General features: G+C 42.5%; 1 protein-coding gene across 1 annotated transcript in view; it reads right to left on the bottom strand.

Annotated features, from left to right (window-relative positions):
• The window catches only part of B3glct (beta 3-glucosyltransferase), a 124,196-nt gene that overhangs the window by 23,802 nt on the left and 75,500 nt on the right, over positions 1-24,894 (bottom strand). Inside the window, exons 8-12 of the mRNA XM_045155247.1 lie at positions 22,017-22,080; positions 14,988-15,107; positions 12,856-12,925; positions 4,029-4,142; positions 1,751-1,850 (exon numbers count right to left, since the gene is read on the bottom strand). Coding sequence (XP_045011182.1) covers positions 1,751-1,850; positions 4,029-4,142; positions 12,856-12,925; positions 14,988-15,107; positions 22,017-22,080 — 468 coding nt within the window. The remainder of the gene's footprint in view (positions 1-1,750; positions 1,851-4,028; positions 4,143-12,855; positions 12,926-14,987; positions 15,108-22,016; positions 22,081-24,894) is intronic.

Raw genomic sequence — 24,894 nt, 5'->3', positions numbered from 1 at the left:
GCCAGAGTTCCAGGTTTCTATGATAACAGAAAGACTTAATATTCAGCTATGGGCATTGTTATTCCTGAAGAAGAGCAGCTAACCCTTCGACCATGATTAATCTGCCTTGGGACTTAGAAAAGTTTAGAGTTCAGTGTGGCCAAGAATGATGTCAGAGTTTTGAAAGGAAATGGTAAGAAGTCTCAAACTCAAAAGTGTATCTAAGATAACATTATCAAGAGTAGACATGAAAAAGACAAGACAAGACAAGACTATATATCCAGCAAAAGGTTTCAGGTGGAAAACCTGTGTGAAAAACTGTTGGTATAAATGATATGATACAATCAACACTTCCTAAGCCCTGGGGGAAGAGTGGGTCATCCCTGTGTTCTCAGAGGTGTGTGCTCTCCTTGTGTGTTGAAGCTGTCCTAGCCGTCCTTCTGGTTCACTGAGCTTCTAGTATCTCTGTGTCTTGGTTTTCATCAAGTTTAGAAAGTAATTTTTTGTTTTGTTTTGTTTTTTTTGAGGTAGGTTCTCACTCTGGTCCAGGCTGACCTGGACTTAACTATGTAGTCTCAGGGTGGCCTCGAACTCTCAGTGATCCTCCTACCTCTGCCTCCCAAGTGCTGGGATTAAAGGCGTGTGCCACCACGCCCAGCTTTAGAAAGTAATTCTTTAAGAATCTGTTATATACGCATCTCAGCTCTCTGGGAATTCCAACCGCACATTTACAAAGCCATCTGAAGCTGCCTTACAGCTCTGTTAATTTTGAAAAATCAATTTTACCCTTGTGCTTTACTTGGGCTAGTTATTACAATGTCTTCAAGTTCATGCAGATTTCTTTCTGCACCATGTAACTTGGTCTTAATCCTACCAAGTAGGATCTTTGTTTTAAACCCCAGACAATTTTCATGTCTATAAGATGAAACGTAGGAGACCATTTCAGATTCATTCATACCTCCATGAATCTTTTATGAACACACATGGTAGAGTTATGAAAACTATTTAATAACAACAGCATAAGAACTAAATCTAATACTGCATTACTTCTACGACAATTTCAATCAACTGATTTTTTTTTTCTGAGCACTATTTTCCTGCTGTTTTGCATGCTTTTATTGTGTGTTGGACTTTTCTCTATAAATCTTAAATTTTGTTCACAGATATAGGCTAGACTCTTAGAAAAAGTTTAGTATTTTAGAGTCTTCCTTTTCAAATGTGTCTAGCAGAAGCAGAGCAGTCAATGATTTCTCACTACTAAGGCGAGACCTTTCAACCTCCTTCAGACCCTGTGAATCAAGGGTTTCCCAGTCTGCTTGATTGGGAGACAGGCAAACCCATGAGGCCTAGCCCTGCGTGTCTAGCGCCATTCCCTCTCATCATTCGGCTGGGTTCTCTCCGCAGCCTCAAGCAGTTTCCTCACCCACACGTGCCGGTCAACACTCTACTGAACTTGTTAGGAGCACCCTCCACTGAGCCGCTGGGCTTTGTCCTGCAAACTGAAGCAGGCTTTCATCCTCTGGGCCTCTCGGCTCCATCTTTTCAACTCACAATGTCTGTGAGCTCTGACGCACACGCCCTCCTCCCCTCCCTCCCCCCCAAGCAATGGCTTAGAGCTCTCTCTTAGGGAAGTCAGCTGTGACAGTCATGGGCTTCAGGATGACAGACGCCCCGTGTCTCCATCTTGGCCGGGAGCAGACATACCGATCACAGTTTTGGATATGAACGCATGTACGATTCAGAACCACTTGGGACAGGAAGGGCTCCTTACCTTATTAATGTATCATCATCCACGATGACCAACCACGCTATTTTGTCATGACTGTGATTCAAAAACCTTTCCAAGATAGCAAAAGTTTTTCCACAATGACCTAGAAAAAGGTAAGAATAAAACTGAAAACATATTATGTGCTCTAAAATATATAGAATTAGTTTAATTTTTTTTTTTAGTTTTAAAGTAGCATAAGAGCTTAAATGTCAACACATACCATAATAATTTGAAGTTTTCCTAGAAATTACCTTTCCCTATTTTTCAGACATAGTGAACGGGAAGGAACTATACAGATTCTGAAGTCTCGGCTGTCAGGTTCACACATGAGTGTGAGCAAGAGAACGGGGGAAGAAGACAAAGTCACACAAAATAGTTTGAGGTAGAAACAAAATTTTTACCTTCAGCCCAGACAATAAGATAGTTATGAAGTCTCCCAGCCATGTCAGGGCCTGAGCTCTTCTCTCAGCAGGGTTTACCCTGAGGGAGCTGTTAGAACTCTGCGCACCATGCGCGGGGGAGCAAGTGCTGAGGGTGGAAGGCCATGGCTGCCTTTAGTAGGCATCTACTACTAAGTGTCTATCATGTCAGCTATTGCAGTAGATGGGCAGACATGCATTGACAACACACTTCCAAATAAGGCAGTCACAGTCCTTCAGACACCAACAGATAAACTGTGCTGCTTTATTGCTAAATGCCAGGGTGAAGGCAAAAGAAAAACACTGGAGAAAACAACCAAGTTGATAAATAGGAATATGCATCCCATTCCACATAAATATTTGCTGGCACAGACAGGAATACAGGTTCACATCAGCCAGTCAATACTACAACACGTGATTTCACCCTTGGTTATTAATTCTTGATTAACCTCTATTTTTCAAACATTAAGCTTCATATCTTTGAAATGTACTGAGCAAATTTCACTATTTACTTCTCATTTTCAAACTCCTTCTGGTATAAAAAGCATACAAATATGAGCAATAATGACAAGTTTAGATCAGAAATAAATGAAAATCAAGTAGGGAATGTGTGGACAGATAAATGATTATTGAACCCAGCCTGAACTAAAATTTTAAAAATTAAGGTTAGCAAAACAGAAAATTCAATTTAAATAGTTTTCCCAAAACAAATGGCAAAAAAAAAGCTTGGTAATACATCTGACATTGTTAAAAGAAGCTGCGACCGTAGGAATGGGGCATGCGGTACTATCTGCACTCTGTTACTCAAAGAATTATGAATGACACTAGCATTCACAATGGTATTCTCTAGAACAAGACAACCCCTCGTTCCTTTTATCTCTAATTGTAAGGGCATGGGGAATCAAAACTAAAGAAAAGAATGAGGCAGGAACACTAGATGGACATTAAGATAAACAAAGAGTATCTAACAATGAGATGGCCAAGTGTCTATTTCCATTTTGTTAATTAAAACTTCTTTTCTCTCTTTTTGTTTTCTCAAGGTTGGGTTTCACTCTAGTCCAGGCTGACCTGGAATTCACTATGGAGTCTCAGGGTGGCCTCGAACTCATGATGATTCTCCTACCTCTGCCTCCCAAGTGTGGGGATTAAAGTTGTGTGCCACCACACCCAGCTTAATTAAACCTCTTTTAAGTCTGGATGTGGTGGAGCCCACCTGCACTCTGACCATTTGGGAAGTGGATTCAGGAAGCTTAGGAGCTTTAGGCCAACCTCAGCTATATAGTGACTTGAAGGCCAGTCTGGTCTATATGAGACCCTGTCTCACAAACAAAACAAAACAACCCAAAACATTTTTTCTTTATTAGCAACCTGAAGAGAAAAGCAAATGTACTTCCAACAGTTTGCTAATCAAGATAGCAACACATGATATTGCTTAGTGCCATGCAGAGTGGGGCCAGGTGCTTCTCAGAATGGACACAAAGTACTAACTAGACCTTATGACTTAGGAAGATAGAAGCTTCGTGTGGGAAGATGGGACAGCAACTTTGCAAAACCCATTACAGCCACAATGAACTGTAAAGCTACAAAACCCACTACCCACCTCTATTGTATTGGCCATGGGCACTCAATCACAGCAGTGTATCCTGCCAAGCGTGTACAGCCCTTTGGGTGCACTACCAGGCTCTCTACGAAGAGCCAGCATCTGTCTGTAGGTAAAAATGTTCAGTAGAGAAAGAGGTGGGAAAAAAGAAAGCCGGACATAAGGCCAAAATTATAGTATGTAAATTTCATTTTCTTCTAGGGTTCTGTATTTTTAGGGGGAGGGTTTTTAGTTAGGGGACTGGCAAGAACTCAGGACTCACCTCTGTCTGTATTGGGAATTCCCAAATCCACCGTAGGGATGGGACTTTCTGCAAAGTCACTGTAGTATTCAATGAGGCTTGCCTGTCTGGCCCAGGTCTGCTTTACAATGGGTACTGAAAAAATGACGGAGGGAACAGTCACCGGCATCGTAACAAACAAGCTAGAAAGTTCGGAATGGCAGCATGAGCCCACAAAGAGAAGCACTAAGTGTTTCTTCCTTGACTGTCCTGAGACAGTCTATCAGCCTTGGGAAAGACCAGTGTCCTTCCTTGATACTTCCTTAACTCCTTGAAGCATTAGCAATATCCTGTCAGTACTTCTCACGTCTGCTATACTTAACTGCCACATAATAATATATTGTCTAGTCTAATAAGATCATTGTGTTTAGATAAATTTAATTTTTTTAAAATTTGAACTTGATTTTTTTTCTTTTTCCAATAAGTTATTTCATTCAACCCCTCCATAAATAATTATTTTTAAATGTGTTTGGTGCAGGTGGAGGATAGAAATCATTTTACAGACTGAATAGTCAGTGAGGTCCAGGCTGAGATAGACATCCCTCCATCTAACAATGGAGGAAGAAGAATCTTCTCAAATGGTGGGTGTCCATTGTACACATCCTCACAAATTCCTGCAGGACTGCTTGACCCTACCAAAAACATGACCTTGCTACTGAGAATAACTGATGACTGATGTTCCTGTCAGGTTTTTGAAAAATGTGCAATAAGCAGTTGAGAATGTGGAGACTTTAAAACTCAATAACAGATAATTTACTTTGCATAATACAATAAATACAGACAATGGAAAATGTTCCTGGTGTCTTTCTGTATTTAAGGTTTGGATGCTCAACAGTAGCAGTTGGCATGGTCACCTGCTGTCACCAACTGAACATGTTTCCAGGTCCTGAATGACCAGCGCTGAGGAATTGAGCTGTGACCAGGGTGAGTCAACAGACTCAGGGGACTCCAGGCAATTTCTTCTGCACAGGAGCCCAGAGGCAGCAGCCTGCAGAACTTTTATTAGAATAGCTCTGTGTACAAGGTTCATGCAGTTTGTGCAGATAATGGCTTAAACAAAACAAAGCAGGAGGTATTCTGGTTAGCTTGAAACTACAGATGAATAACAGACCTCCCTAACAATAGGAGAATAGATGTCACAAACTCTGGGATAAGCACAGATGTCCTCATTCCCAAAACATGATGTCAGCAGATTCCACAAAGTGTTTACTAGGACAGGCTACAAACCCCTCCAAGCAGCTCCATCTAGCTGATGTGTACAGTAGGTATCCCTCGTTGATATTGACTCACTTGACAAATGACCCACACAATTCTTTTCTGTTGTTGTTTTATGAGAAAAGAACATATTCATAGTTTAAGATCTGTCAATAATTTAAGAATCTAAACTCTGATGAACCAAATCTTCACTTGACTTTTGAGACTTCACAGCATTACATATTCTTCTCTTTTTTCTGTCTAAATTCACATACATTCTATGCAAAACCCAGAAACCAGCTCAGACAGCCTTTATTTAATAACTACAAAGGTGTATCTCCTTTTAAAAGAGAAAAATATGAATTCTTGGCATTTATAAAATAATCACCAAATGATCTACACATATTGTCATTCATTAAAATGCAACTTTTCTGCAATATTAGGAAGGCAAATGGTTATAAAGATCTGTGTCAAAATGGTCTAACATGTATTAAATTAACAGTGAAGGTGCTAGAACACCAAAAAGAAAAAAAGCAAAAACAAAAAGTAAAGGAGAAAGCTTTATTCAAAACTTCATTCTAGGAGCTAGAGAGATGGCTCAGCAGTTAACGGTACTTGCTTGCAAAACCTAATAATCTAGGTTTGATTCCCCAACATCCATGTAAAGCCATATGCACAAAATGGCCTATGTATCTGGAGTTCATCTACAGTGGGAAGAAAGAAGTCCTGGTGTCATCATTTTCTCCCTCTCTCTCTCTCTCTCTGCAATTGAAATTTAAAAAACGTTCACTAGCTGGGCGTGGTGGCACACACCTTTAATCACAGCACTCAGGAGGCAGAGGTAGGAGGATTGCCGTGAGTTTGAGGACACCCTGAGACTCCACAGTGAATTACAGGTCAGCCTGAGCTAGTGAGACCCTACCTTGAAAAACAAAACATAAAAAAAGTTCACTATATTCTACTTCAAAACAACACAATATTTTCACCCTGGTTCTGGAGAGTCAGTTTGCTTTACAGAATATGCAAGATGCCTGACCCTAGACTGGGAAAGGGCTTCCTATGGCTCCCAACACTACAACTGCCCACTCAGGCATATTGGCCACTGCACAATGCTGCAGAAGCTGTGAGGAAGGCCACACGCCGGCCCGAACCAGCACGACTCCTACAGGCTGTGTGAACTCTGCTCTCCATTTCCTCGGCTCCCCATCTTTTCACTTGAATAGCTCTATTAAGCAACACAGGTACTTCTTCTCAACTTGCTGATTCAAATGAAATTAAAATAAAAATGTGTTTCAGTTAAGCTTAAAACAGAAACAACACTAAAGGTAAAAACTGATACATACATGATTCATTCCTTGACACCTGGCAAAATGCCCAGAATATATAGATACTCTTGCAGTCAGGTTCACATTGCTGGCAGAAATCACCTAACCAAGAGCAGCTTGGGGGGGGGGGTATTTATTTTGGTTTACAGACTCAAGGGGAAGCTCCATGTTGGCAGGGGAAAATGGTGGCATGAGCAGAGGGTGGATATCACCTTCTGGCCACCATCAGGTGAACAAAAACAGGAGAATGTGCCAAACACTGGCAAGGGGGAGCTGGCGATGATACCCATAAGCCCATCCCCAACAATATACTGCCTGGCTCCAATTTCCAAACTGCCAACAGCTGGGGACCTAACAGTCAGAACACCTAAGTTTATGGGGAACACCTGAATCAAACAACCACATTCCAACCCAGCCTCCTGGAGGCGGTGTATTGTTGGAGGCAGGCTTATGGGTATTATAGCCAGTTTTCCCTTGCCAGTGTTTGGCACATTCTCCTGTTGCTGTTGTCCACCTGAAATTGGCGAAGAGGTGACGTCCACCCTTTGCTCATGCCATCGTTTTTCCCTGCCATCAAGGAGATTCCCCTCAAGTCTATAAGCCAAAATAAACCCTTTTTCTCACTAGCTGCTCTTGGTCAGGTGATTTCTGCTAGCAATGTGAACCTGACTGCGACAGATATTCAATAAACTGTTAATCAAGAAGTGAATTTTGTTAAGTATCAGTCAAAGGCCAAGGGGTATTTTTGGAAACTAAATATTCATAACCTCAATCCATTCTTTGGCATAACATCAACACAGTTTAATTATTAGGATAATATTTAAAGTATTAAACAGTTGGTATCATCAATATAACTCTAAGTTTTTATTGTACCTCTCAGCTATAAATAATTGAAAGCAAGTACTGCCTTTTATAACAGAAGATTAAGGTTTTATTGTCAACCATGATTGATTCTACATTAAACTTTTAAAATGTTTGTTGATTTTATTAGTACTGTTTGAATTCTAATATGAACTCATTCTATTATTTACAAAAAAATTTATATTATATTGAACTATTGCATTCATAAAGATATTAAACTTTGAAAAACTACTTCAAGAGAGCTGCATGATATAATATCTCAGTTTTCACAGAGAGGCGTGCATTCTACTGTGTAATAAAATGACAACCCTTTCAAGAAAGTTTGCCACAGAATAATGAAATTGTAGCAAAGTAAAGATTTTAGGATAAGAAAGCCCATGATGCAGTTGGCTCCTTCTTCCTTAGTACTTTCTAGACTAATGAACTGTGTCTCACTGGAAGGTAACATTACCACATTTTCCCCCCCCAATGAATTTACCTGCAAAGTTGGCTATGTCACAGATGAAAATGGACTTGACACATGAACTTTTCATGAATGTTCATCCAGTCAGATGTGAGTGTGCCATAGTCGATAGTGAATGGATGTTCAGATTTGGAGAAATTTGCTGTTTTCACATTGGCCAAGTGGACCTTTTTCTCTATGTGAGATCTAGTGACCACAAAAGGAAACTCCTGGCTGGAGCTTCTGAAGGCTCACTTCTGAAGCTCGAGGTGGCCTGCTGCCTGAACAGCATCCTTCTGGCCGATCAACAACCATATCTGAAGCATCGTTAGCTATTCCACAGCCAGGTACAGAGCTGAGCCCAAGCCTGGGCATCCCCTTGGGGTGTTCACAATGCGTCACTGGCTCTGATTAGCGTGGCCTTCCATCTGGCTGTGTTTTAACGCAAGCCTCACCTTTTAAATAAGCACACCGTGTCACCAAAGGAAATGGACAGCAGTGCTCACACTTTTTTCTTTCTTTCGTTCAGAGTGGCAGACAGAGAGAGAGAGAGAGAGAGAGAGAGAGAGAGAGAGAGAGAGAGAGAGAATGAGCACGCCAGAGCTTTCAACTGCTGCAAACGAACTCCAGACGCATGTGACCCCTTATGCATCTGGCTAACGTGGGTCCTGGGGAATCGAGCCTCAAACCGGGGTCCTTAGGCTTCACAGGCAAGCGCTTAACCGCTAAGCATCTCTCCAGCCCGATCACACTTTTCTCTTTTTTTTTAAATTATTTTTATTTATTTATTTGAAAGCAACAGGCAGAGAGAGAGAGAGAGAGAGAGGCAGATAGAGAGACAGAAAGAATGGGCGCGCCAGGGCCTCCAGCCACTGCAAACAAACTCCAGACGCGTGTGCCCCCTTGTGCATCTGGCTAACGTGGGTCCTGGAGAATCAAGCCTCGAACCGGGGTCCTTAGGCTTCACAGGCAAGTGCTTAACCACTAAGCCATCTCTCCAACCCCCATCACACTTTTTAATCAAGCTGCTCAGATTCACCTCTTCTAAATAAGCTCAAAGCAATAACAAGAGTAGGTGGGATTTATCTCTCTCTCTCTCTCTTTTTTTTTTTTTGAAATGGGCAAGCAAAAGTGTTTATTTTTAAAAGCTCAGGTTGATATGAGAAAAAAAAACTAATGGCTGAGCAAATTCAACTTAACCTTTTAATTAAAGTGAAACTACAGGAGAAATCTGCTCCCCAACCTACCACCTGTTGAACAAAACTGGCTGCCACAGGGTTTGTGAGTCACATGTGAATGTGACAGCAGAGTGATGCAGAGAACACGCTGAAGGATTCCTAACAGCTCACACCACACAGGGAAGCCCAGACCCCGAGGCATCAACGCAGATCAGCACTTGGCGATCTCTCCCCGGCTCACGTGCTCTGAGGGCGGCAATATGAAAAACAAGTCTTTGCTAACCGGGCGTGGTGGTGCCCGCCTTTAATCCCAGCACTCAGGCGACAGAGGTAGGAGGATCGCCGTGAGTTTGAGGCTACCCTGAGACTACACAGTGAACTCCAGGTGAGCCTGGCCTAGAGTGAGACTCTATGGCAGACAAACCAAAAAAAAAAATAAAATAAAAAATAAAAATAACAAAATCTTTGCTGTGTTGTCACAGTGCTTTGTTGCAGTTCTATCAGAATCCAGGCAATTTCCGTTCGCACAGATGCTTCATGGTTAAGGAAAAAAAAAAAAAAGTGATTGTTTCAATACTGGATTTTTTTGTCTTATCAACTAACTCATCATGACCGTATAAAACTTGAATGCACCATATATCAACCCTTGTCCATTCTGTCCCTCCCTCTCTTCCAGGAAGGTGATCAACATTAATGAAGCAGGAATGTGTGTTCAAAAGTAACGGCATGGCCCATTGACTTCCAGAACAAATATGGTTTCTTACAAGGTTTTTATTCCCCCTTTTATGACCATTTGACCTTTGTCTTCCAAGTGTTTCTGTCCCACATTGCATCGAGAATAGGGAAAACAAAAACAAACAAACAAAACAACCCAGCCCCCGTCCATGTATTCTGCTTGACTTAGAAGTAGGATGGCCGGGCAGGGGTGGCAGACGGAAGACCCAGCCCAGAGTGTAGTTCTCGAAGCTTCTACAGCTGCCAGACAACCCCAAACTGACCTTGATCATAGCAGGACATCAACACGAATATCAAAGACAAGTGTCAGCAGGGCTTGTACCACATACAGAGAGAGAGACAGCAATGTGGTCCTGCTGTGGGGAGCCTGGAGTCAGAAACCCCAGGGGCGCCTCCTTTTCTCCACAGGCCCTAACATGTGGGCTGGGCTGGCTTTCTGGACAACATCAAGTATATAACAATAATTATCACATCACAAGGTCCTGTCATCAGAAAATTAAAGGACAGGGGCTGAAAAGATGGCTTAGCAGTTAAGGTGCTTGCCTGCAAAGCCAAAGGACTCAGGTTCGATTCCCCAGAACCCACATTAGCCAAATGCACAATGGGGCACACGCATCTGGAGTTTGTTTGCAGTGGCTAGAGCCCCTGTTGTGCCCATTCTCTCTCTCTCTTTCTCCACCCCCCCTCTTTCTCTGTCAAATAAATAAAATTAAAATATATTTAAATATATATATATATATATATATTAAATATATATTTTTTAAAAATTAGAGGATAGGATAGCTACCCAAAAACAACCCACATCAGGACACCTAGAAAAGATTAACAGGGCTGGAGAGATGGCTTAGCAGTTAAGGCGCTTGCCTGCAAAGCCAAAGAACCCAGGTTTGATTCCCCAAGACCCGCATAAGCCAGATGCACAAGATGGCACATGCGTCTGGAGTTCATTTGCAGCAGGCCCTGACACACCCATTCTCCCTGTCTGTCTTTCTTCTCTCTCTCTCCGCTTGTAAATAAATTTTAAAAATGATTAATAGAGGCCATCACCATGGCTTTGTCTTTGTCCCTGACAGGATTTCTGGATCAATCTCTAAGACAAATTGGTGACCGGATGGCACTTACAAAAGGAGGGGCAGAGCCCAGGCGCCACGCCATGCTTGCCTGAATCCAGCAAGCAGCCCAGCACGAGTTCTTGAGACGGTTTTTGTCAGGCAGCACATGTAACTCTGAAGATGTCTGTCTGTCCGCAGAAGCGCATGCAGGGAAGCTTCATGATACCCAAGGGAGGGAGGGGCTCAGGTGTCAGAGGCCAGAGCCGAACCAGCGACAGCTAAGCAGGACATTTGGCTCTGGGGGGCTTATTTTGAGGCTCCTGGTGTACATTTAAAATTCTGTAATTTGTGAAGCCCTTTGACTCCAAATTCAAGTATAAAGCACTTTATAGATAGCTGAAAAGATTATCTTAATATTAAGAGTACCAGAAAACCAAATTATTCAAACTTCATAAAATTAACAAATTTGCATTTTTTTTAAGAATATGGAACAAAACCAAGGACGAGCCTTGCTTTCACTGCTTCATTACCACCAGAAAAATGTGTTTTAAAGCAAAAATTGCCTCTACTACTCTTTACTCCTTTGCACTATTCTTAACATCACTATTTTAAAAATTCCTCATGATTTTTAGAGCATCTTCATGATCAGTTAAATCAATCTGAACACTTCTTCCAGTAAAACAATATTTAAAAAATGCTCTATCGCATTTCCCTGCCACTCCTTTCTTAAATTTCTTTTCAAAATCGCCACATGAAGCCCTTGGTATATTAAGTTTATGAAAATTACTACCTGAACTCTCACATTGCTATTGGTTTTTTCTTCACTTTTTGTGAGGTAGGGTATCACTGTAGCCCAGGATGACCTGGCATTCATTCTATAGTCCCCAGGCTGGCCTCAAACTCACAGCAATTCTCCTACCTCTGCCTCCCAAGTGCTGGATTAAAGGTGTATGCCACCATACCCAGCCCTATATTGATTTTTAATAGTATTTTAGTACTCCTTGTATAATGAATGGTCATAGCTATTTAGTCAGATTTAATAAGACATATGAAGAATTACAGATAATGTGCTCTTAAGAGGCTGACAATTACAATTGGATTTCAGTTTATGTTCTTAGGTAATAACATAAATCCAAATTATAATATTCTTTTGTTTGAAAATATCTTCCCTTTAAAACATAAGCTATATGGATCATGTTATCACAGAAAATACATAAACGAACTTTTCCTAATGCTCCACGAAAATGACAGCTGGTTTAGAAATCTCTCCTACATAAATATCACACCCATGGTGAAATAGACAGTCTTTTCAGGGAAAAAAATTAAAAGATATGCTAAAATTAAATAATGCAAAAGAGTGCCTAATTTTCAAATCATTAAAGTGCTGCTTGAAGGGAGGTGTAAAAACAGAAATTATGTCTATTTATATTTAAGATGAGATTTTTCTTTTAACATCTCCATAACTAGTAAAATTCTGTAAGGACACCAAAAATGAGTCAAAATGACATCCATCTGCTTGCCAGGGTTTCCTTCAGAAGGGCCACTGGCCTTTTCCTTCCCTCACAGAAAATATGTATATCTTCATTAAAAAAGACCATTGTGTATATCTGAAAAAAAAGTAGCCTTCAAAATGTTTCTTTGTTGACATGCTGTTACCTTGAAATCTCCTTTGATAATCTCCATAGAGTCTAAACACTGAGCCTGGACACAATGGACCCTTGTTTGATGGAAAGAGCTATTATCCTCATGTTGTCTCCAGCTGAGCTTTTCCAGTTCCAATTTAAAATGCAGCTCTAAACAGTAGTTAGAAGGGCTTTGGCCACTCATGTTTCAATATAAAATTGCTTTTCCTAATTGATCTTGGTGATTGAAGTGGTCCAGTGAGGAATACTGATGAAATAACCACTTCAACACTCCACTTAGCATTAGCCCTTGTCCTGAATTTATACCTGGTTTGTACACTGTTTCAAAAGGCAGTTTAGATTTTAAAGTTTCAATAAAAATTAATAACCCCGAACATACTTCTATCACCATGAAATTTCTTGCATGTTTTTACTGCAACAAAAATATCCTCCTTCTTCACTGGTTTGCCCTAAAAAGAGAGAAAGAAGATTGCACAAATTCATGAGTCAGCATTACTTTAACTTCATGCCCACATTAGCCCTTCCTTCTAGAGTTCAGATTAACCAGTATCAGGAATATCAAACCTATTTTCAATGCATAGCTTAGGGGCAAAAGTAAGGACAGAACTCTAGCTCAGCTGACAGTATAGTCTTTGGAGTCAGCTAGCATGAGACGTGCATCCTAACTCAGCAGGTAGAGACCACAGGCACTTTAACAACTTCCTTCAGCTCTCTGGATTTCATCTGGTCATTCAGAACGTGGGAACAATAGCTACCATAAGGTTACTGTTGTCACTAAACTATATTAAGCACATGGTCAGTAACCAATCAGTAGATGCTAACTGCCTCTCCTTCCCCTTTCACCACTGCTCAAGATCTTGAGAGAGAGGGGGATGCTTTACTGTAAAAATAAAATATGCTCATTTGGGGGGGGGCTGGCTTTACTTTGATATTGAGCATTGTTAATGGTCCCTTTATCGTCTATGCCAAGAATGGTCTATCCCGTGGCACAGGTGGGAAGACTTAAAATCCTGGGAAAAACAAAGATCACACAGGTGAAATGGGAGGGGCCAGGGAGGAATTTATTGAAAATGTACACCCAAGGCTTTCCACTGCTTCATGGGAACAAATGTTCAAACCCCCTTCCTACCTGTCTTAGGCCTGGAGTGACACTAAGTCCTGAAGGCACCATCGTTTGGGGTTTGGGGTTGATTCACGGTGATACACCTGACCCCAGCTCTTCATGCCACTCAGGGAGCACTACAGGGCAAATGGGCATTACACCTAGAAAGACGGGCTGCCCCTCTGGACTTGCAAACAGCATATGTGTGTGTGTGTGTGTGTGTGTGTGTGTATTCCCCCCATTACCACATTGTGGTGTGTGTTTATCTTTTAAGATGGTACAGCCTTTTCTAAAACTGACTTGAGAACAATACACATTCCATGAGGTTGTTAAATGTTTTGTTTTATAAAATGACCTGGTAAGGGTCTTTGGGCTTCTGGTAGGAAGGAGACGGCAGGTAGGACTGCCATAAAAGTAAGCTGCCTACGAAAGTTCTGGATAGTCTCAGCTGAGAAAGTGGTGGAGATGGGCTTGTAGGGGTCCCTGGGGCGTCGTGGAACATGTCTGGCACTTTCTGTTTCATGCTATGTCATCCACGAAGGAAATGACCCTGGGCACACAGACGGAAAGAGCTCTGGGTGGGAGAGGTGGGCACAGCCCTCATCCCCCTTGTTATTGGCCATGGAGCCTTGGGCAAGCCCCTGACGTGACGGCGGTGGTTCTTCTTTTCCCCTTCCCTCTGCATTCTAGATTCCAGAGAGAAGCCACACCTAAATGAATGTTGACTCCTAAATAATCTTTCTGCAGGTCTCCAAAACATCTGGTGACCTTCAGATACCAACAGAATGTGTAATGAGCCTACTCACTCTTGAATTCTGTGCATCAACTAACATGAGCACGTAAATTACTGTGGTGTTCAACTTAGAGAAAAGCAACATGCTTACGGTCAGTGTCGAGAGGTCAGTATCATTGTGAGGATCCAGGCAGAGAAGGAGGGAAGACACAGAGATGGAGGGGGGCGCTAGGTAAAGAAGACCCCACTTAGCCACCCAGCCTTCTTGCCTGCTGCCCCACTGCACCTTTTTTCTTCCTTACAAAAGCACTTTCATCTACTTCAGTGCTCCCGACAGTTTCTCTAGAGGGCAGCAGCTTCCAGTTTCCAATGTGGAGTCCTTGAATAAATATGATTTCTTCCTTAGCTTATGTCTCCGATAATGGCTTTCGAGGCGGGAGCATATATACCTGGGTCATCACATATCTGCCTTTCCCATCCTGGGGAAAGGTCAGCTGGCAACAGCGCTTACCTAAAAGGATGTTTTCTACTAAACACACATGGTATGATTGTGACCTGGCCTGGAGGAGCAAAGACTGATTTAAAAAAAAAAAAACTTTGTAAAATATCAGTAATATTATATAGAGCATGCTAATGTCCCTTTGCTCCGCAAGGGAGTTTTCCTTCCCGTACTTACACAAAGTGGTAGGAAAGAGTGGAATGTCGTAGCACAATGAGAGCCCACACCTTCCGTACAAAGCTCGGGCACAGGGGTCAGGGGAGGTCCTCCGCCTTTGTCCCAGATGTAGAGGGCAATCTGTCTCAAGACAGGAAACAACCAGTAAGGGGGACTAAGTCAAAGCCACAAATACAAGAAGAAACGCAACATCGCAAGGGCTGCAGAGCACACCCCGTGAGTGTGGGGTCAGGCCATGTCCATTAACATTCAATGGGATTTTTCCTTGAAGACGGTCAGGCCACCATGTAGAGTGGTCTGATCTTCTGTAAGCAGTGAACAACTAACCAACCACAAATCAACATTCTGACCTTCAAAGGTAATAATAAGTGACCTTGGGAACAAAATACTCTAAAACACTTCAGAAACATGTAATGAAAACAGTGTCACAGCTCTGGTTTCCTGCACTCTAGTAGTTACACACCCTAGATCGCTGACCTGCTGAAAACATTTCTGAATGATGTATAAAATGTCCTTAAAATCATTGAGAATATATTAAAGTGGCTCATCAGTAGAACCTGTCATAGGCATCAGCCGACACCTTTGAGAACACCCAGTTCCTGATGGCAGTGAAGAGGAGGAGGACCAAGGGGCCACCCAAGGTGGAGTGCGGGCAACAGCAAATATCCAGAAGCAAGCTGAGGCTCTGGAGCTAGTTAGAGAGAAAAATAGCCTCCAAATCTCTTCTGAAATTCTGCATCTGACAGCTGGCCTCTATGGGGCATGTCACCCGTCAGATCTGAAAACATGCCAGTGGAGTAAGTTTAAAGTGGTCCCAAGTTACTATAACTGGCTAGCAGTGAGCAGATGGTAACGTAAATATTTACGCTGAACTTGCGACCTTACTATAAGCCTCAGAAGACTGGCAAGACAAAGTTCTGGATAAACAAGGGTGCTCAGACGAACACAAAAGAAACACTAACAAATGAGATGAGGACGGAAGCATCAGGAAGCGCAATTTCATCAGACCCAAGGGATTCTAGATACTGGAATTACCAAGTACAGATTATAAAATCAGTGCGTAAAGACTACAGAAGTGCTGTTAAAATTCATTAGAGCTGAGCATATCCACGATCCTAGAAGTTTGGAGGGCTGAGGCAGGAGGATGACAAGTTTGAGGCCAGCCTGAATGAACAAACAGTAACAAAACCTTTAAAACATGAGCAAAGTTTCAAAAGTATTACATAAAACAAGAAAACAAGCAAATCTGAAGAACAACTAAGTGGAAGTTAAACAGGAAGTATAAGAACTAAAGCGACAACATCTGATGGTCATGAGAAGCAGCACATGGTCACGGTAATCAAGAGGTTAACTGCAGAAAGTATCACCTAGACAGGCTTTAGGGGAAGGAGAACACAGAAAACTGCTGGAAGATAAGAGCACACAAGTTGAGAGTCAGATTATTATAATAAGGCCTTTCAGTTTTCAATTTACTGATTTTTAGGTATTTTAGGTTAAGAATGTCTGTTAAAATATTTCTAACAACCTAAAAAATAGAGATTCAACTTCCAAAATGGTAAAGGAGAAAACAAATATGAACTAAAAAATAAAATTGGGCTGGAGAGATGGCTTAGCAGTTAAGTGCTTGCCCGTGAAGCCTAAGGACCCCGGTTCGAGGCTCGATTCCCCAGGACCCACGTTAGCCAGATGCACAAGGGGGCGCACGCGTCTGGAGTTCGTTTGCAGCAGCTGGGGGCCCTGGTGCGCCCATTCTCTCTCTCTATGCCTCTTTCTCTCTGTCTGTTACTCTCAAATAAATAAAAATAAATAAAAAAATAAAATTGTAAAGGCCAAGAAATTTTAACAAAAAAAAAAAAAGTGGAGAGGACAGGGAATGGGAGAAAATCAACGGATAGGGATCAGTTCATCCAATGGGAGCCACAGTCAATGTCAGTGGAGATTTTCCATGATTTAAAGACTAACAAACCAAGCAAGGAAAGAAAAGCATGCCCTGTAAAGGCCAAAACTTAAAGACATAAAAAGGCTGAAATAAAACGATGAAAAAAATGTTCCTAAGGCAAGAAAAAAAAAAAAAACTTGTATAGAAATATTCAAGTCAACAAAATAAACACTAAGACAAAAAAAAAAAAAAAACTGGCTAGAGGTAGCCAGTCCACTAAGCTGTAACAACCCTAAGGAACGGCCACAGAAGAGTTCCACATGGTCCCTTGGTACGTGGTCAATCAGGGACACAAGAGAAATAAAGCAATCAAGGAAGACAAGAAGAACGGAAGGAGACAGGAGACAGCCTGGCTGGAAAGCACAAGGAACGCCTTCTTCAGACTAAATGACTAAAGAGAATTCTACAAGTCCCAAAGTACAGAGGACACAGACTTTTCTCCATTTGTAAAAACTGAAGGAACATGAGTGAGATCAGGAAGTGAACCTGGAAACACTTCAGATAGACCATAGTAACATGGTGTCAAAAGCTAGAAAATTTTTTTTAAAAGTGGCTATCAAAAGTGTATTTTTTTTCTTTTTTTTTTTTAATTTTTTAAAATTTATTTATTTGAGAGTGACAGACACAGAGAGAAAGACAGATAGAGGGAGAGAGAGAGAATGGGCGCGCCAGGGCTTCCAGCCTCTGCAAACGAACTCCAGACGCGTGCGCCCCCTTGTGCATCTGGCTAACGTGGGACCTGGGGAACCGAGCCTCGAACCAGGGTCCTTAGGCTTCACAGGCAAGCGCTTAACCGCTAAGCCATCTCTCCAGCCCTTTTTTTCTTTTTTTAACAGCTTATTTACTTATTTGCAAACAGAGGGGAGAGAGAATGAGAGTGTATGGGCATGCTAGGGCCTCCTGCCACTATAAACAAAAGGCAAATGCATGTGTCACTCTGTGCATCTGGCTTTACGTGGGTACCAGGGAACCCAGGCTATAAGGCTTTGCAAGCAAGTGCCTTTAACTGCTGGGCCATCTCTCCAGCCTAAAAATGTAGTGTTTTTTTTTTTTTTAAAGTAGGTTGCAGTTAAAATTCCAAAAGTCTCTATGATAGAGAAACTCTTGAAGAGGATAATGGCACATACAGATTCATAGAAACAATGCTTGCAATAGCCCCCACCCCACAAAAAAACCTAAAAAACAGGAGCCAAGAAGAAGCTCATGAGGAAGAGCTGAATAACTGACCTGCAGTGTGCTCATACAAGACATCATTATGGTGAGTAAATGGTGAGTAACCGTTAAGACAGTTGGAGCTACAGGTATTGACATAGCTTGGCCTCAAACCACAGCAAGATTCCTGGCGCACTGTTTTCATCAGGTCTAGAAGGATGCATGGCTGTGGAAAACGCTACCTACAAAAATATTCAGATCAGGGATGGAGAGATGGCTTAGTGGTTAAGGTGCTTGCCTGTGAAGCCTAGGGAGGGACCCAGATTCAATTCCCCAGTACCAACATAAGCCAGATACAGAAGGTGGCACATACATCTGGAATATGTCTACAGTGGCTAGAGGCCCTGATACACCCCATTCTCTCATTCGTTCTCTCTCTATCTCTCTCTCTCTCTCTCAAATATAAAAAATAAATAAAATATTTAAAAATTCAGATCATACATACAATGAAAAGAGTAAGAGAATGAGAGAGAAATTGGGAGTGTTTTCATTCTGTTTTGACTGTGACCACTTTTAAAAACATGTATTTTCCACTGTATTTGTGTGTGTGTTATTATGGTTTTGCTATTAATGTCTGACACTATTTTTGCACTCTGTATAATAACCACTTGAAGTATTTCAGGCTTACTTTGTGGTCTTGTTCGTTTTAGTTTTCATAAATGTATGAAGTGTATATATTCTATAATTTGGGGACATAATATTCTTTTCTTATGTATTACCAAAAGGAGACCACCTCTGGGAATAAGCCTGTATGCGGTCTCAATACATCTGGAAGTATTTTCTCTCTGAGGCCAGGTGGGCCTAAGATTGTTGAGCTTTGTACCCTTCAATGCTAGGAATAGCTTTCTATGTGAATTCAATGTTCTCAAGCGTAGGTGTCTATCCCACAGCTGATGTTATAGGAAACATTTAGGCACCCTCTCATTTTCAACAAGCCTTTCGTTTTTTATATAGAAAGATGAATTTTTAAGTATATTTCCCCCAAAATAAATGATTTCATCATTTGCAAACACCTAAATATCAAGTCTTGTGTGTGTCCATTCATTCCGGAAATGCTGCCTGAATTTGGATTCAGTAATATAGCAAAAGTGACCTCAAGAGTCCAGAGATTCCCAGTCCAGCAGACAGTGCAGCGAGTCTGTTTCAGGTGACCAGACATGCCCATGAACAGTATACATGGAGATCTGGGAACAGCGAATGGTCAGGCCTAGCAGCCACAGGCCTCCAAGATAACTGGTCACCCATGGATCCACTAAGGATGGGTCCAGGGGAGTAGGAAGCCCCGTGTGTTGGCTGGGAGCCATGTCTTCCTGCTTGGGACCAACTGCCTCCATTGTGCTATATAGAACTAAGCACAGACACATGAAAGGAACGCTGGTCTATTCGAACCGGAACTGCTAAACCAAAACATCCCAGTTGAGGTGGACATTAAGCAAGAGGCATTTCTTTTCTCAGAGCTCTGAAGGCTGGGACGTTCAAGGTCAAGGTACCAGCAGATTTGGTATCCAATACCTAGCTGTGCTTGTTACTTTTTTTTTTTTTTTATGAGAAGAAAGAGTTTATTTCAAATTAAAGGGATTTTTTTTTACTTTTTTTTTTTTCCAGGTAAGGTCTCACTCTAGACTAGGCTGAAATGGAATTCACTATGTAGCCACAGGCTGGCCTCAAACTCACAGCCATCCTCCTACCTCTGCTTCTCAGTGCCTTTTATTAACAGCCTCCATACATATGCACGCTGTACACCTGGTGCTTTTCTCATCACTCCTACAAATGCCTGACAACAGCAACATAAGGAAGACGGGTTTCTTGCAGCTTGCAGTCTGAAGGGATGCAGCCCGCGGAGGTGGAGAAGGCACGGGAGCAGGAAGCGTCCGGTCAGGAGGCTGAGAATGGCCAGTACTCCTGCTCAGCCTGCTCCCTCCTTCCCGTGCACTCCAGGACCCCAGCCCATGGGAGACACCACCCACATTTAGTGTGGGCCTTCTGACCCCAATCAACCTAATCTGAACACTTCTCACAGACATTTCCAGACACTCATTTCCATGGTGATTCTCAATGCTTTCAAGTTGACAATGAGTATTAACCACCACAGATCCACCTCTTACGCGCCTGACTTTGAAGGCATAACCTTCTGTCCCTTATCCCCATAGGCTCATGGCCATCAAAATGCATGTTGTACAGTCTTAACTGTCCCCATAGTCTTTGACAGTTTCAGCTCTGTTACAGGGGCTGGGAAGATGTTTCAGTGGGTGAGAGCGCTTTACTGGGCAAGCATGAGGACTTGAGTTCAATCCTCAAGATGCTTGCCAAAAGCCAAGCATGGCCACGTGCACCTGTAACCCCAGTGCTGAACAGAGCAGAGATGAGAATTGCTGGGGCTCACTGGTCAGCCAGTCAATCCAAAAAGGAAGAACGAGGACATTTCTAGGAAAGATTGAAACCCAAAGGGGCGAACACCAAATCCTGCGGCTCCAAGTCCAACATCTGAGACTCATCCAGGTATGATGGGCTTGGACAACCCTGCCCCTCCAGCTCTGCTGGTTGTACCACACAGATCCTTTCTTGGCCGCCTCCACTCTAAGCCTGCAGCTTTCCTTAGCAGATAACCCATGGTACAGGCATCTACAACATTCTGGGGTCTCCACTGTAACCAGATTGCATCACCACAGCTTCATGAAACGACTTCTCAGTGCATCTCTGCAGGGAGTCCAACCCTGCCTCACGTTGCCTCAGTGACAGAACAAGACCCCATGAGCCCACTCGATCTTCAATCATTCATGCCTCCAAAACCTGTATCACACAGAGGATGCTGCTGAGTTGTGTTACCAGTGTGAGGTGTAGCCTGGGCCCCTTGGACCACAGCTGTAGCAGCCTCTGTGTCCTTTCCAGCCTGACCTTGGTGAAACACTTCCCTCCATAGGCTGTGTTGGAACAGGGAACCCCTACAATTGAAGTTCTCTTCCATCACATGAAAACTTAAGGAAAAGAAGGCTTGCTTTGCTTTACAGTCTGTCATGGCCGATAAGGTATGTTATGACAGCAGCAGTGTGAAGCAGCTGGTCACAATTCATCTAGTCAGAAAAATCCAGAATGTTCCAGCTCTGCTAGATTTCTTTCTGTACAGTCCAGGAGCCCAGCCCACATCATGGCACTGCCCACATTCAGGGTGGATCTTCTGACCTCAGTTAACCTAATCAAAGAGTACCTTACAGATAGAGATTTGTTTCCATGGTGATACTAAATCCTGGCAAGTTGACAAACCAGATGAACCATCACACTAGCTCACAGATGACGTCCTGCTGTGTCCTCACAGGGAAGAGAGTAAGGAAGCTGTGTGGCTCTCTTTTATAAAGGCACTAATCTTATGTATAAGATCTCTATCCCCATGACCTGATTGCTTCCTAAACACCTCCATGTGGGAGATGAGATTTCAGGCTATGACTGAAGGAGGGAATAAGGACACAAGCATTTAATGTGCTTCAGCACACAAACAGCACAAAGACCAGATGTATGTGTCGTGACATTTCAGCATGCTTTTAGGAGTTCACCTCTGGACCCATCCACCTACCTTAAAAACAGTCAGTCAATCTTTCCCACCACTTCTCTACCTACATAACTAGACTGAGCTTGAAATGGAAGGATCTGATTCACTAGAGTGCTGTGAAATCATTTCAGTGGGGAGAAGACAGGTATGGGTAGAGGAAAGGCACTGTTAGGGAATACAGAATATACACACACAAAAAAAAACCTTATATCAAAACACGTAAGAGTGTGTGTGTGTGTGTGTGTGTGTGTGTGTGTGTGTTAGGCAAGTGTGCTACCATGCAGCAACATCATCAGTGTCATGAAGACTTAGAATCAACTAAGCCATGACATACCTCGTGCTTTAAATCTATTGTGAAGTCAGACTTCAGGGATTCGCTCTTTAATCTCTTGGTGAGCCTGGAAGATAAACACATTTAATTTTTTTTTTTTAAACAAAACGAAGTGTCAAACAGGAAGAGCCGATTTCTGAGAATTTGTAACATTTGAAAACAGGTTAAAAAAATGTAGATTTTAAGGCAAAAGTAAGAGTTTCATTTTCCTAAGGGAAAGAGTTGCAAAAAAAAAAAAAGGGCCATGGTTTGTTGATAATACATGAACGAAAGATACATTAGAAAACAGCATTCACTATTTCAACACTTGCCAACCACAAACAATATATCACAGTGCAGTACATACCTGGGCGGGGTCTGGGGCTATGACAGCCTCACATCACACCACGCCAGCAGGAGTTGCTGAGACAACAGAGCAGGTGATGGAGAAACAAAAGCTGCTAATTATTTTTTCACCTGTGTGCTGTACGTGTGTGTGGATGGGGGGAGGCTGTACCTATACACAAGGCTGTGTGTGGGGTTGGGGGGCAGAGGACAATCTTGGGTATCATCCTCAGGAATGCCACCTGCCTTGTTGAGACAGGGTCTCTCAGCGGCACAAGGCGCACCACTGAGGCAGCAGCTAAACCGGCTGCCCCGAGAATGCCCGCAGAGCCTCCTGCCTCAGCCGCCCGGTGCCTGGACTACAGTCACCGCACAGCCAGCCTCTATGCACCGGCACCAGGGATCAGACTCGGGTCTTACACAATTCTACGGCAAGCACTTTACTAATTGAGTTATCTTCCCTATATGAAGCTGCTACTTTTAGCAATTCTAATGAATTATTAGGTCGTGGAGTCTCTGGGGGGTGGGGGCAAAGCATGTGACTTTAGAGGAAAAAATAAGTTTCCTTTCAAGTTACTTTAAATTTTTTTTTAATTTGCAAGCACAGAAAGAAGCCAGACAGACAGACAGAATGGGCACCCCAGAGACTCCAGCCACTGCAAATGAACGCCAGACGCGTGCGTCCCCTGTGCATCCAGCTCTACATGGGTCCTGGGGAATCAAATCTTGGTTGTTAGGCTTTGTAGGCAAATGGTTTAACTGCTGAGACATCTCTTCAGCCCCATCAAGTTGCTTTTTTTGTTCCCTCAAAAATACTCCTCCAACATTTTGTTCAGTGGCATAGCCACTGGAAAGGTGTCCACAGGCCTATAATAATCCCTTACCCATCCCACTCCACAAATCACCGAGTCACCAAGAAAGAAAGAAGAGATAAGGGGGAAGAAAAGAAGGGAGGGAGAAATACGTGACAGTGAAGAGGGGAATGATTGGGAGGAGATGTGAGTTATGAGGGATAAACATGAATTATACGCATCATACACATTCATGAAAATGTCATACTACCCATTATTGTGTACAATTAGTATATTTTAAATCCTCCACAGTTCCTTTTCCACACAGACTAAAGCTCCACACTCCTAGCCAGCATGGGGAGTTCGACCTCCCACCATCCTGGGCTCCGTCCCCACTTGCTACTCCGCATCCCGTCCTGCCCTGCCGCACATCTGTCCCGCATGTCTATTCCTAGCCACCACCTAACAAGTTTTTCTTCCTCAAGACCAAACCCCAGGTACCTGCTCTGGGACCTGCTCCATACGCACCAGGATGGAAGCTTCCCTTCCTCTGAGTACACAGCACAGCCCTGACACATGCACGTCTGTCTGTCACATTCACATTTCTCCCTGGGTGACTCCTTCTCTGCATCCTCAGCACTGCCCAGGACACCTGGATCAGTAACACTCGTGTGCTCCTGTGTGAATGAGGGCAATATATACCAGGCTAACCGAGATGGAAGGACATGGTCACAAGATCAGCTAAATACAATATGGCTCCAAATTTGTTTACAGAGATGCTCACCCGCCAGACCAGCCACTTCAATCATGCTTTATGAACAAAGGAATAATACTGTTTTAAAAGAAGAGTAGATTTAAAAAAAAAAATAAAATAAAACAAAAGAGATGGTTTAGAAGTTAAGGTGCTTGCCTGTGAAGCCTAAGGTTTGATTCCCCAGGTCCCACGTAAGCCAGATGCACATGGTGGCACCTGTGTCTGGAGTTCACTTGTAGTGGCTAGAGACCCTGGGGTGCCCATTCTCTCCCCCCCTCTAATAATTAAATATAAATAAATAAATAAAAATGGTAAGCACTTAAAAAAAAGAAAGGAAGAAGAGTACAGAGCTTCAAATTTTTGATGAAGTTTCTAATAATACCTTAGCATGGTTGGGTAATGAAACATTGTTTGTTTGTTTATTTTAATTCATCACTTAAAGGGCCAGGAATGTGATGAGGGCCTGTGTTCTATGGCCAGCAATGCAAAAAATTAAAATCACTTCACTGAGAATAGAACAGTGGTTATCAGAGGTGGGGGAGAGAGAGAGAAGTCAGTGAAAACAGTACAAAAATATTCATTGATGTGGGAGGATTTGGGTTCTAATGTTCTAAAGCAACAAATTATCATGTATTTCACAATAGCTAGAAGAGTATTGTGAACATTTCAACAGACACACACACACAAAAAAAAAAAAAAAAAAAAACACTGTGTTTGGGGAGATGGACATGCCACATTGTTACCACCTGTATCAAGACATCACACTATATATGTACAATCATTATGTATGTGTCACTTTTTTTAAATGTTGGTTGTAAATTTTAAAAAGTTCCCTTCTGACAGCTAAAGGAGGCAGATGCAGGTTATCACTTGTGTTTGGTTATAAAACATTTGCCTGAAGGTTGATACTCATGTGTTAGCAGCAGGGAGCAACAAAAGAAGCCCGGTGTCGCGGATGTCACCATCCTGCTGGGTCTCAGCCCACGGATCTGCCGCCATGCATGCATTGGCA

This window comes from Jaculus jaculus, chromosome 7, assembly GCF_020740685.1.
Source record: "Jaculus jaculus isolate mJacJac1 chromosome 7, mJacJac1.mat.Y.cur, whole genome shotgun sequence".
NCBI classification, from domain to species: Eukaryota; Metazoa; Chordata; class Mammalia; order Rodentia; family Dipodidae; genus Jaculus; species Jaculus jaculus.
Note: the sequence above shows the minus strand (reverse complement) of the source record. Positions and strands in the feature narration are given on the sequence as shown.